The sequence below is a fragment of the Leptonychotes weddellii genome, chromosome 1 (genome assembly GCF_054177405.1).
Source record: "Leptonychotes weddellii isolate Sample4059 chromosome 1, ASM5417740v2, whole genome shotgun sequence".
Lineage (NCBI taxonomy): Eukaryota > Metazoa > Chordata > Mammalia > Carnivora > Phocidae > Leptonychotes > Leptonychotes weddellii.
The window spans coordinates 91,308,629-91,320,480 of NC_138369.1; the positions used below are offsets into that span (position 1 = coordinate 91,308,629).

General features: G+C 39.8%; 1 protein-coding gene across 1 annotated transcript in view; it reads right to left on the minus strand.

Moving 5' to 3' along the window:
- Positions 1 to 322: 322 nt before the first annotated feature.
- Positions 323 to 11,852, minus strand: part of ERICH6 (glutamate rich 6) — an 18,738-nt gene continuing 7,208 nt past the window's right edge. The window contains exons 4-8 of the mRNA XM_081811903.1: positions 10,628 to 10,704; positions 9,995 to 10,080; positions 7,927 to 8,082; positions 5,191 to 5,419; positions 323 to 683 (exon numbers count right to left, since the gene is read on the minus strand). Of these exons, the coding sequence (XP_081668029.1) occupies positions 420 to 683; positions 5,191 to 5,419; positions 7,927 to 8,082; positions 9,995 to 10,080; positions 10,628 to 10,704 (812 nt within the window). The 3' untranslated portion in view covers positions 323 to 419. The remainder of the gene's footprint in view (positions 684 to 5,190; positions 5,420 to 7,926; positions 8,083 to 9,994; positions 10,081 to 10,627; positions 10,705 to 11,852) is intronic.

The window sequence follows — 11,852 nt, forward strand, 5'->3', positions numbered from 1 at the left end:
TGCGCTCCTGGGTGAGACTGCAGCTCATCCGGAAGAGCTCCTGCTCACTGTGGTGCTGTTGGCTTCATGGCTTCCTGAGACTCCTTCTCTTCCAGATTTCCCAAGAGCCAGCAGGGGATTTCCTTGACCTTCACTTCCAGAGCCTTTCGGATGGTTTTGGAAGCATCTCATCCTCCCTGCTTTCTGTTTTCCTGATAGAACTCTGATAATGGACACTTAGGAATGACCACGCTCATTCTCTGGTGTCCCGAAAGTGAGTTGTTTAGTTTTCCAACTTCAAATGTAAGCTACTGGTGACTCAGGATGTGTTCTAAACGTGTAATAAAGCGTATTTCTTGGTATTTCCTGGTCATTACACTTTTCTTGAAATCTCTCAGACCGCCTCCCAAAATAACAAAAAATGAAGGCACCATCATTTGTTAAGTGTTTTCATTTATTATAGCTGATATTGTTTTTATTGTATCTTTCTTTATACCGGAGTTGTGACAAAGGGCAATTAGTTTTACAGAAAGTGAGGAAAGGTAGGAAGGTTGCTTTAATTTTTCCCAAACCTGGCTGGAGGGAAAATGCGCACATCCTTCAAGTTTATGAAACAGGCGTCGAATCTTTATTAAATTGGCCAGCAGCAGCAGGTCATCCCCATTCAGGTACCGGAGAACCGGAATCTCCTCAGGGTTAGGGAGCTTTTCAGCAAAGAGAAAGAGAAGGGAAGCTCAGGGTCCACCTGTGGCAGCGGGGAGGCGGGAGGAGGCGTGCGGGCGGCACTAATTTGGAGCTGGATCCCCGGAGTCTCGAGTCTCGTTATCTACAAACGGGGGCAGCGGTGTTAATCTCATCTGAAGGAGGAATGAGCTAGAATGCTGCGGAGATTTGAGAGACCAGAGCAGGCCTGACCACGTCGAATTTGGATACTTTCAAAGGCTTACAGGTTATTCAAGTAATGCCTCAGCATATACAGAGGGGAGCACCAAGATGCCGCGAGCACGGTCCCTTCGCGGGGGCGATTCCCAGTGGGGAGAGCGTGGTCAGTGCTGGACTGGAGGCTAGGAGGGCACTGAGCGGGCAGCCTTCCTCAGAGAAGGCGTCGGCACCTCAGCTGAGCTTTCAAGTAGGAGCCGGACGGCTGAAGCTCCTTTCCTTCTGAAACGTGCCGCTACCTCCAGGAAGCCGGTCCGCAGGAACCTTTCCCTGAGCCTCCCTTGGCCTCTGCTCTGTGTTTCCCGTGTGTGGATTCGGGACCAGCTGAGGAGGGGCGTTTAGCCTCAGTGGGGTGGGCTACATGCAAGCTGAACCACTACCTGCTGCGAGCAGAGTGACCACCTACCTGCAAGAGACGCGCCACGCACGGCATTCCCTCAGGAGCCGGCATCGGAAGGGAGGGAGGGAGGGAGGGGGAGAGGGAAGGGGAGGGGGGGGAGGGAGGGAGGGAGGGAGGGGGAGGGGAGGGAGAGGGGGAGGGGAGGGACAGAAGGACGGGGAGGGAGTATGAGACGGATGAGTAACAAAGAATGGACCAGCATTTTTAACTTCCCTTCAATCCCGAATTCCATAGAATCACAGAAAACTTTTTAAGAGAGTAAATCAATAATGGTTCTAGGAAATAGAAAAGATTTAGATCAACAGGAATAATCTTACAGAATTCCTGAATATCAAAAAACAGATGGGACATATCCATAGAGAGATAAATGACCAAATGTAACCACGAACCCAAACACACACATCCTGAGATCAAAGTTAACAGAAGTGAGAAGGAGGAGGGGCCCTGAGGTAAATATTAGAAGGATCAGTTGATCAGCTGGGAGGCAGCCCTTACGTGGGTGGGGGTGTTCCCGTTTTCAACCCCCGTGCCCCCAGGCTGCACAGGCTGGAGCTGGAAGTCTGGCACTGGGGCTAGCCTTCTAGCCCTCAACAGCGCATACCGCTTTCCCACAGTCCCCACAAACAAACTTCAGTAAGCAGAACATGCAGGAAAGCAGGGATTCTCAAATACAAAATGAACACGCAACCAGGAATCACCAAATATCTGAGGAAATTTGAGGCTGTGAGAGAGAGGCCAGATTTACCTATCAGAGATACCAATACTCAAGGAGACAGTAGCCAGAGGAAGACTCTGGGATATATATGGTAAATATCTTCTGAGGGATTGGAGAGAATTATTGTTGTCAAAGAGAAGCAATAACTAGAGGACTTGGAAATTCTGTGCATATAGAAAAAAAGAGGTGTTAATTTTAGAGTGATCATTAAAATAAAACGTATTAAAAGATTAAGTCTATAAGGTTGGGGAAAGCAACAAAATCCAGTTATATACTGTTTGCAAGAGACACATCTAACTTAAAACTGTATAAAAACACAGAAAATCAAAGGATGCAAAAAATGTACCAAGCAAATGCTAACTAAAAAGAAAGCAGGTGTAGCAATTTAACATCATACAGAACAGCATTTGAGGCAAAGGTCACTAGTAGGGACATTGGGAATAATACATATTGATAATATTATAATCTATTTGTCAAAATAAAAACAAAGAACTTTACTGATTACACTGAGCCCTGTAATGGGCAGAGCTGAAGAGCTAATACGTGCGTGAGGTGGAAGATCAGGCCGGCCCAAGGCAGAAGGCACAACGTGCCAAGAAGATAGTCAACATCTTGAATTTCCTAACGACAGAGCCTTAAGAGTCAACCTGGGGAAGGCCAGAAGCAGGGAGACTCAGGAAGCTCTTATAATGATTTAAATAAGAGATGGACTCGGCCCAAGAGGCAGACAAGAAGGATGGTATGGGAGGACATGAGAAGGTTTGAGACCAAGGGTTTGAGACCGGAGCTGTATGGGAGGTAGGGTTTAGAGGACCTGCAGGGAACAGATGTGAGGCTGTGATGTGGAGAGGGGGAGTACTGCTCCAAAGTGGCCTGAGCACCGAAGGAACGCAGTTGTCATTGTCCAAGGTGGAGAGGACTGAGGGTGGGGCAAGCTCTAAGATGTAATTTCAGGGGCTAAGTTTTTAATGCCCTCTTAGACATGCAAACAGAGATGCAGGGTTGGAATCCGGGATGTGCAAGCTAAAAGTTCATGGGAGAGAAAATGAAAGGGTTATCAAGATGGAGGTGGTATTTAAGGACAGGAGACTCCATGAGACCACCTAGGGAGTGAGACTCCATGAGACCATCTAGGGAGATGAAGAAGAGCCCCAGGGAGAGGCCTGGAGCCCCTCAATATGTAGAAAATGGGGAGGTGAAGAGAGTCAGCAAAGAAAAATGAGAAGGAACAGTCCCCGAGGTGGAAGGAAAATCAAGGGAGAGCAGTGTCCTGGAAGCAAGGCAAGGAATGCTTCCAGGAGGAGGAAGTGAATAATTGGCCCGTGTCACTGGGAGGCCGCTCTATGTGGTATAAATTAACTATAGTGCATATGAAACGTTATGGAGCAATTAAAAATAAAATAGACAAATATGCTTGGAAATGTAGACATGGAAAAACCCCTAATACTCCTTAAGTGGAAAACAAAAACAAAGAGAATCCCCCCAACAATACAAGCAATAGGATTCAACTTTTATTTTAAAAGAGATGTGTAGGAATAATTTTTAAATACACTGAATAGAGGAATACTAAATTTGGGGTGGTGATTACTTTTGGGAAAGGGGTTAGAATAGATGAAAGGATGAAAGTGGAATCTTGATTTTTTACTCTATTTCTATATTATTTGAATCTTTAAATATGAAAATGTATTTAACATATCACTTTTGTAATTTTTAAAAACCTAACATAAGGGTGAACATGAGGACAATGAGAAATGGAAAAACTTTTAACATCAATTTTTTTTTTTTTTTGCATCACAATGACTTTCTGATTAAAATTCTTTTCTAAGGAGTGAGGGGGGAGAGAGAGGGAACATTTTTTACGTTTTTGCTAAGAATGCATTCACCATGAATGTAATGTACCAAAAGAAGCCTATCTTATAGATTTCTAACAAAGAAGTTTGTCTGGAGTCTGAACCACTAACCGCAGTAGCCAGATTGACCAAAAGTGGCTGGAATAATACTGAGCACATTGTAGACCCTCACTCTCTGTTGGCGGACTCCGAAGTATCCCTTTTGTTTGGTCTTTATGAGATATTCCTGCCTGTGCTGAATATTGAGGTTATATTTCCACTTATTTAAAAGTGTAGAATTTTTCGAGGTTGACAACGCCTTTGAAATCTGGAGCAATCTCTTCCTTTAATAATTGATGAAACAAAGGGTTTCAGAGTTTAAGGGACTTGTTCAGAGCCACACACTAGATAAGCTACATAGACCTCTATTTATCTCTATCTCTATATCTATATATATTTCAACATTATTGACATATAATTGACAAACTCTATATGGAGCTATCGTTTACTGAGTACTTGGTACCAAGCACCATGAGAAGTACTTTGCATTCGCATTGACTCTTCACAGCAATCTATTTGGTGGGAATCATTATCCTCATCTTATAGAAGAGGGAACTGAAGTTCAAGTTCACCCACTTAGCTAAGTGGCAAAGTTGAGGTATGAAACTATGTCCCTGTAACCTGAAGGCCATGTTCTTAACCACTGCCAGTTACTGAGAATGTATTCTAGGCCATGCCCTGGGTGGGGTAGAGGAATCAGTAAGGCAGAGATTTTGTCCTTCTGGAGCTCACCATCTGGTAGGAAAGGCAGCCCCAAGGGCAAGTAAGGCAGCATGGTCCAGCAAGTGCAGGGACAGAAGTGAGTACATGGATACCCTAGGGAAAGCCATGCCGGACCCTGATTGGGCAAAGGGCTAGGAGGTCTGGGAAGTGTCTCCAAGGAGATGGGACTTATACTTGGTCTTGAACATGGTTAGAACCTGGGTCTCCTGACTCAGCCCAGGGCTTTCTGCTATAGCACGAAGGAAAAACAAACACAATACAAAATCCTAAAACCAAACCCCCAAAGTAGCACTACTTGGGCACAGAGTAAACACAGTAAACGTTAGTTGGATCCACTCTGAACTAAAAGGAATTTCTGAAGAACAAACAAAAAGGTTACCTCAATTCCATATGAAATTTTCATTATGTGTTTTTTTCATTGAATTCCAAAACTCTTAGTGGACAGTAGATTACACGCAAGTATAATCTGTCAGTAATAACATTAACAAAAGTCATTTACTCTTATTATTCTAAATGCTTAGAACTGTTTTCAAAAATGTACCTACCTTCACTTTGGTCCCAACGCTGATTCTTGCCTGTTGGCCCATTGCTAGAAAAGTGATTGAAATCTTGTCTTGTTCTAGGATGCGAATTCCAATGTAATGGTTCAAAGCCAGAAAGACAGGTTTAAATGAAACAAAGGGTGAGGAAGCGACAGAACTGGACCAATTCCAAGCCCTTATTCTGTTGCCAGCTTGATCTGAGTATTGACCTCCCAAGATATTGATGTATACCCTGGGCAGAAAGGAAATTAAAAATTATAAACAGTAACATTATACTTCGACCTTAAAATTAGCCCTGTCGCTTGCTAGCCAAGGGGAGCAACAGTTAATGCTAGCCAACAGCATACGAATAGTGCAAAACCTCAGGTAATCTTGGGAATGATAATACTGTGACTGAATTTTATACTAATTTAAAGTGGTGGATCCAATCCAAGACCTACTGATAAACCAAACTGGGTCCCAAAGAGAGAACTGGGATCATAAAGGGATCTGGAAAACTGTGTGCTGGGGAGAATGAAGGGGGAGCAGGGAAGGTTTAGTCTGGACAAGAAGACATGCAGAAGAGGCGAGCAGGCTGTACCTGAAGAGGGGAGAATACCAGTGCTTAGATTTTCCCCAGGACAAAATGAAGACCAGTGGCTGTAAGTCTTGGGGAAGGCCCCATTGGCCTCAGTACAGGACAGCTGTGTTCTAACAGTACCCAGCAATTGGGAGCCAGGAGTCCTTCTAGGAGGACTCTCATCAGGGCCAGGTGTGGGCAGGAGAGGCTCAGGGAACATCTCTGAGATGGCTCAGAGTGCCAGTGAAGAGCCTTGTGATGGAGCACAAAGTGGAGCTTAGACTAATGGGGTCTCCCCAGTCTCTTGGTGTAGCTGATGCCACATTTTACTACATTACATACATATTAGGCCCAGCACAGTCTGAGCTCCAGTGGCACTAAGGACTGCCATTCTACTTAGTTATCTCCTCTTCTCTCACCTTCTTCCAACTTGGATCGCCATTGCTTTCTTGAGGAGAAGGAATAGGGTAAATACCCAGTTCCAGGTATTTAGAAAGGTGGTTGAATTTGATAATAAATTATTTTTTCAAAAACTAGATGAATTGGCCATGAGGGGCCCTAGAGTAAGATCATATCTTATTTCCCCACTGTTGATTAATGGCAGTAATCTAATACCAAAAGTGCAAATGAGAAACTGAGGTGATGATCTTATTGTATGTGGGAGGAGGAAGTTTCCTTTTGTCTTGGAATGTGGATGAAAATAATACTTGGCTAAAATTATGTAGATAAATTGTTCATTTAATAAACATTATTTGAGTCTATATCACGTACAGATACATGCTGGTAGTGGCAAAGATTCAGAGTATGCCTTCAAGGAACATGGGGCCAGCAGCGGAGATGGGCTTGCTATACGAAAGGCAGAGGCAGCTAGAAGGGGCAGTGAGAGTATGCAGAAGTCACATCAGAGGACCAGGGATCCAGCTAGTGGGTCAGGGGACTTCATAGAGAGGGCAAATATTCTAGAAACCAATGGATATCTGGTGACAATTAATACAGTACCTGACCAGATGTAATCTAGAATTGCTATTGAACCCCGAAAGGATAAATAGAAATTCTCCACTACACATAGGGTTAATGGACTGACTACTGCATTAGACCTGAAAAACACAAATGTCTTAACTTTCTCAATACTGGCAGAATGTCCAGACTTTGTCAATTATGAATGGAATTTCTCAAGATGAGATTGTTATTCCTGTAAATAATTTAAAGGGGAATAGTATCTCTTTCTGAAAAGCTCAGGAAGTTGGAAGTGCCTTTGAAGTTAGAACCCAAATTTCACTTCCTCAGGCTAAATGAAATAATGCAAAGTCACAGAATAGATAAGTTCGTAGATCAAAATAAGATCAGGATCTGCCGAGATTTTGTTTGTATGTTATTGTTGGTTGTGGCTATAGGAATCTTGGAATAGTTATAGATATATCTCAAAACATAACACACACACACAAAAAACTATAACAACACAGTGTGGCAGCTATCCATTGTAAATTATTTCCATAGATGAGGTAGTATAACATTAACAGGCATAGGCTCTTAGAGAGACCACCTGGATTCCTATCACAAATCCCTTGGGTGACCATATAATTTGTTTAGAGATTTTTTTCTAATATTGAAATCACAAAGTTCATATTTTCTTACAGTTTATAGAAAGAATATCATGAGCTTTGTTTTACATAGTTGCCTGGGATTTTTCCACTGAGAAGAAATGGGATGACATAAATAAAAATTTTCTCTGAGTTGAACATTACTATCTAAAGATCACTAACTTAAATAATTCTTAAATTATTTTTATTTTTATCATTTGAAGGGAAAAAAAAAACTTCCAGCTATAAGATGAATAAATTCTAGGGATTTATGTACTGCATAGAGATTATAGTTAATAATACTGTGTGTGTGTGTGTGTGTGTGTGTGTATTTGAAAGTTGCTAAGAGAGTATATCTTAAATGTTCTCAACACAAAAAAGAAGTGATAATTATGTGACGTGATGGAGGTGTTAGCTAATGCAATGTGATAATCATTTTGCAATATTAAGTGTATCAAATCAACACATTTTATGCCTTTAACTTACACAATGTTATATGTCAATTATATCTCAATAAAGTTGGAAAAAATAAAAGAAAAAGTAAAATTTCACAACCACCCCCCCCCCCAAAATGGCAGCAGGAGAAACCTAGGAGCCTACCAGACATTTCCATTGGGATGATAGCAGGAACTTCTGCCAGAAGAATCTAGCAATGCCAGGATCGCAGGGTCAGTTGGCATGTCTTCTTGGACTATACAAGTGAAACCACTTACTTTGTTGGGCACTTGGATGATGGCTAGGTTTCCAGATGGGTAGCTGAGATCAGATAAGGTCATTTGAGTTGTTCTAATGGTCCTTCTGGGAATAAATTCAATTTATGAGAGAGACTTTGAAACCATTCTGGAATGAGAGCTACTGTTATTACAAAAATAATTTTATGCTTTTTATGGGATCAAAATATTTTTACAAGATGCAAAAAGTCTCAGCAAAATACTAGCAAATGGAATCTAGCAACATATAAAAAAACATATATACTATGACAAAGTGGAGTTATCCCAGGAATGCAAGGTTGGCTTGACATCTAAAAATCAATCAATGAAATATATTGATAGAATAAAGAGCAAAAAAATGATAATCTCAATATACACAGAAAAAGCATTTGACAAAATCCAATACCTTTTCATGATAAACAACTCAATGAACTAGGAATAAAAGGGAAACCCCTCAAGCTGATAGTGTCTAACAAAAACCCATGGCTGACATCAATCATACTTAATGGTGAAAGACTGAGTGATTTCCCCCTAGGATTAGGAACCAAATGAAAATGTCTACTCTCCCCACTTCTATTCAACATTGCACTGAAGGGTCTAACTAGGGAAATTTTATGAAAGAAGAAGAAACGAAAGCCATCCAGATTGGAAATGAATGCTGTGAAACTATCCTACTCTTATATATAGAAAATCCTAAGGAATCCACAAAACAATATATTAGAACTAACAAATGAGTTCCACAGGATTGTAGGCTACAGGACCGATGTACAAAAATTAAATTGTACATCTGCATACTAGCAGTGAACATTCTGAAAATGTAATTAAGAAAATAATTCCATTTACAATAGCATCAAAATGAGTAAAGTCTACTGAGGATAATTTACTGTTAATACTCAGTCCCTTCTAAGCTGATCAGCAAAGCCCAGAAGAAAAGTAAACACAAGATTGAGTCATTTTGAAAAGCAGCCAAAGCTTTCAGGAGAATTAAGAATTAAAGCCAGGGCATGAAATGATAACTAATAATAAAATCTGGGGGGAGTTATGGAAAATTTATTGATATAATTAAGACAAAACCTACACTTTTTCTCATGGGGCCTGAACAAAAACTTCGTATACTTCCTATGCCATGAAAGTCATTTTTCTGGTTGATTATTGGGGTTTGACTAAACTTTTAGGAAACTAAAACTAAACATGACTTTCTCCTATAAAAGTGGGACCTTCATTCACCAAAAAGCTCTCCTTATTTCATAGTTTTTTTGTTTTTTGTTTTTTTTACTTTCCTTGATGTATTAAATGGCCTTTATGTCAAAATAGCAAATGGCTTGGCCACCAGGCAGAAGTTCAAGTGATGAATAACTTAGTGTTCCATAAAATGGATATTGAATTTTTGTATTAAAAAATAATGTGCTGCTCATGGATGTGTAAACTGGTACACATTTTCTGGGGGACAAAATCTATCAAAGCTTTAAAATGTCTGTAATTTCTTAGCCAGAGTTACTACCCCTAGACATTCAATTCAAGGAAATAAGTGATAAGTATGCAACAAAGTCTGCAAAAAGTTGTTCATTTAGCTGTTGTATATAAGGCAAAAAATTATGAAACCGCCTTTGTGGTTAGATTAAATGAATTATGGTACATCCCTATAATGAAATACCTTGTGGTTATAAAAATGGTGGTGTATTTCTATCTTTATTGTTTATGATATACTCAACGTTGCTATTTAATATTATACGAAGAGGGCAAGTTGAAAGATATGAATAACGAGTTGAATTAATTTTTAAAGAATTATATATATGCTCATAGAAAAAAGGAAAGATATATTAAAAAGATGTTAATAGCTTTTCTCTGGGTGGTAGGATTTGGGTAATATCTGTTTTTTCTTTATAGTTTTCTATATATTTTTTTCTCTTTTTCTGTGAAGAAATAAAGCTAATAAAAACAACTTGTTGAAAGGATACAATATTTGTGTTGTTCCATCTGGAAATGAAGTCAGAAACTTGCTTCCATGTTTGTAGTGCTTCTCTAAGAGCTCGTTCCTCATGATCTATGTATATAGCACAGAAAATGAAAGGACCCTTAACTGTTAATTGTTCCAGATACAACGCATTAATTATGATAATAAAAGGCATTCCTTGCTTGCTAGACAGTGATACAAACCATTTCTTTTTTTTTTTTTTAAGATTTTATTTATTTATTTGACAGAGAGGGACACGGCGAGAGAGGGAACACAAGCAGGGGGAGTGGGAGAGGGAGAAGCAGGCCTCCCGCGGAGAAGGGAGCCTGATGCGGGGCTCGATCCCAGGACCCTGGGACCATGACCTGAGCCGAAGGCAGACGCTCAACGACTGAGCCACCCAGGCGCCCCTACAAACCATTTCTTAATTTAAATTTTTGGCCCTGCAACAGTGACAGGGAACAATCCTTAGGAATCATTAAAGATTGTTCCTAACCCCTGCAGATAACTTGATAAAAGCTTTCAGGCAGGAATCTGACATTACATATCTGTTTGAAGGGTTTTGTGTGTTTTTTTTTTTAATTTTTACCTTATTCACATATTACTATAGAAACAAAATAGAAGATTAAATAGCAGCCTTAGCACGATGGAAATATTCTATATGCTGATTGTAGTAGTGGTTACATAACTGCCAAAATTCATAGAGCTGTACATCTAAAAAAGATGAATTTTACTGCATATAAATTATACTTCAACAGACTGACTTTAAACTCAAGTATAAGCTGTAGCATCTGGTGTCTCTTCAAGTTTGCTCTTGAAGTTATTTGAGCAAAATACTAATGGTGTATGAGAAGATGAAGAAAGAAATACAGGGAGATAATCCTTAATATATCTCCAAGATAAACTATTTTATATGTAATACTCAATAGGGAAATGAATTTGTGCCCAGTAACATTTTCTTTTTCTTTTTTTTTTTAAGATTCTATTTATTTATTTGACAAAGAGAGAGAGAGAGCACAGGCAGGGGGAAGGGCACAGGGAGAGGGAGAAGCAGGCTTCCCGCCAAGCAGGGAGCCCGATGCAGGGCTCGATCCCAGGACCCTGGGACCATGACCTGAGCCGAAGGCAGCCGCTTAATGACTGAGCCACCCAGGCACCCCCAGTAACATTTCTAGTTAAATATTCTTTTTATTCCTAATCCTGTATTGTAGTAAAATAGATTTAAGAATTTCTAGGGCTAAACAATGAAACTACTGAAATATTCACATAAATGTTGCCATTTATTTTGGAAGATAACACATTTTTTTCATTTTAAAAATTTTGAAATATGAAATACATTCAGAAAAGTGCTAAAACATGCTGTTTTGTAATGAGTAATTATAAAGTGAACACCCATTATTATCGCCATCCGGGTCAAGAAATAGAACAATGCCAATACTCGAGGAGCCCCTCTGTGTGTCTATCTCAAAGTCGATACCTTTCTTTCCTAGACATAACCACTATTCTGATTTCATAGTCATTTCTTTGCACTTTTATAGTTTCTAAACAATATAGCTTCAATTTTTTCTCATTTCGAATTTTACATAAGTAGAAACATAAAGAAAATATCTTTAATATTTTGTTTCTTTCTGTCAATATTATGTATGTGAGTTTCATGCATGTTCCAGTTTGTGGCTGTGGTCCACTAACTTTCATTTGTGTATAGTATTTCATGGTATGAATTTATCACTATTTATTTAATAGATATTTGGGTCATTCCCAGTTTTTGACTATTGTAAACAATGATACCACAAACATCCTTATGCATGTATGCTGGTACCCAGTTCCTCTTGGATATTATGACCATTTCAAAAAAAATGGGT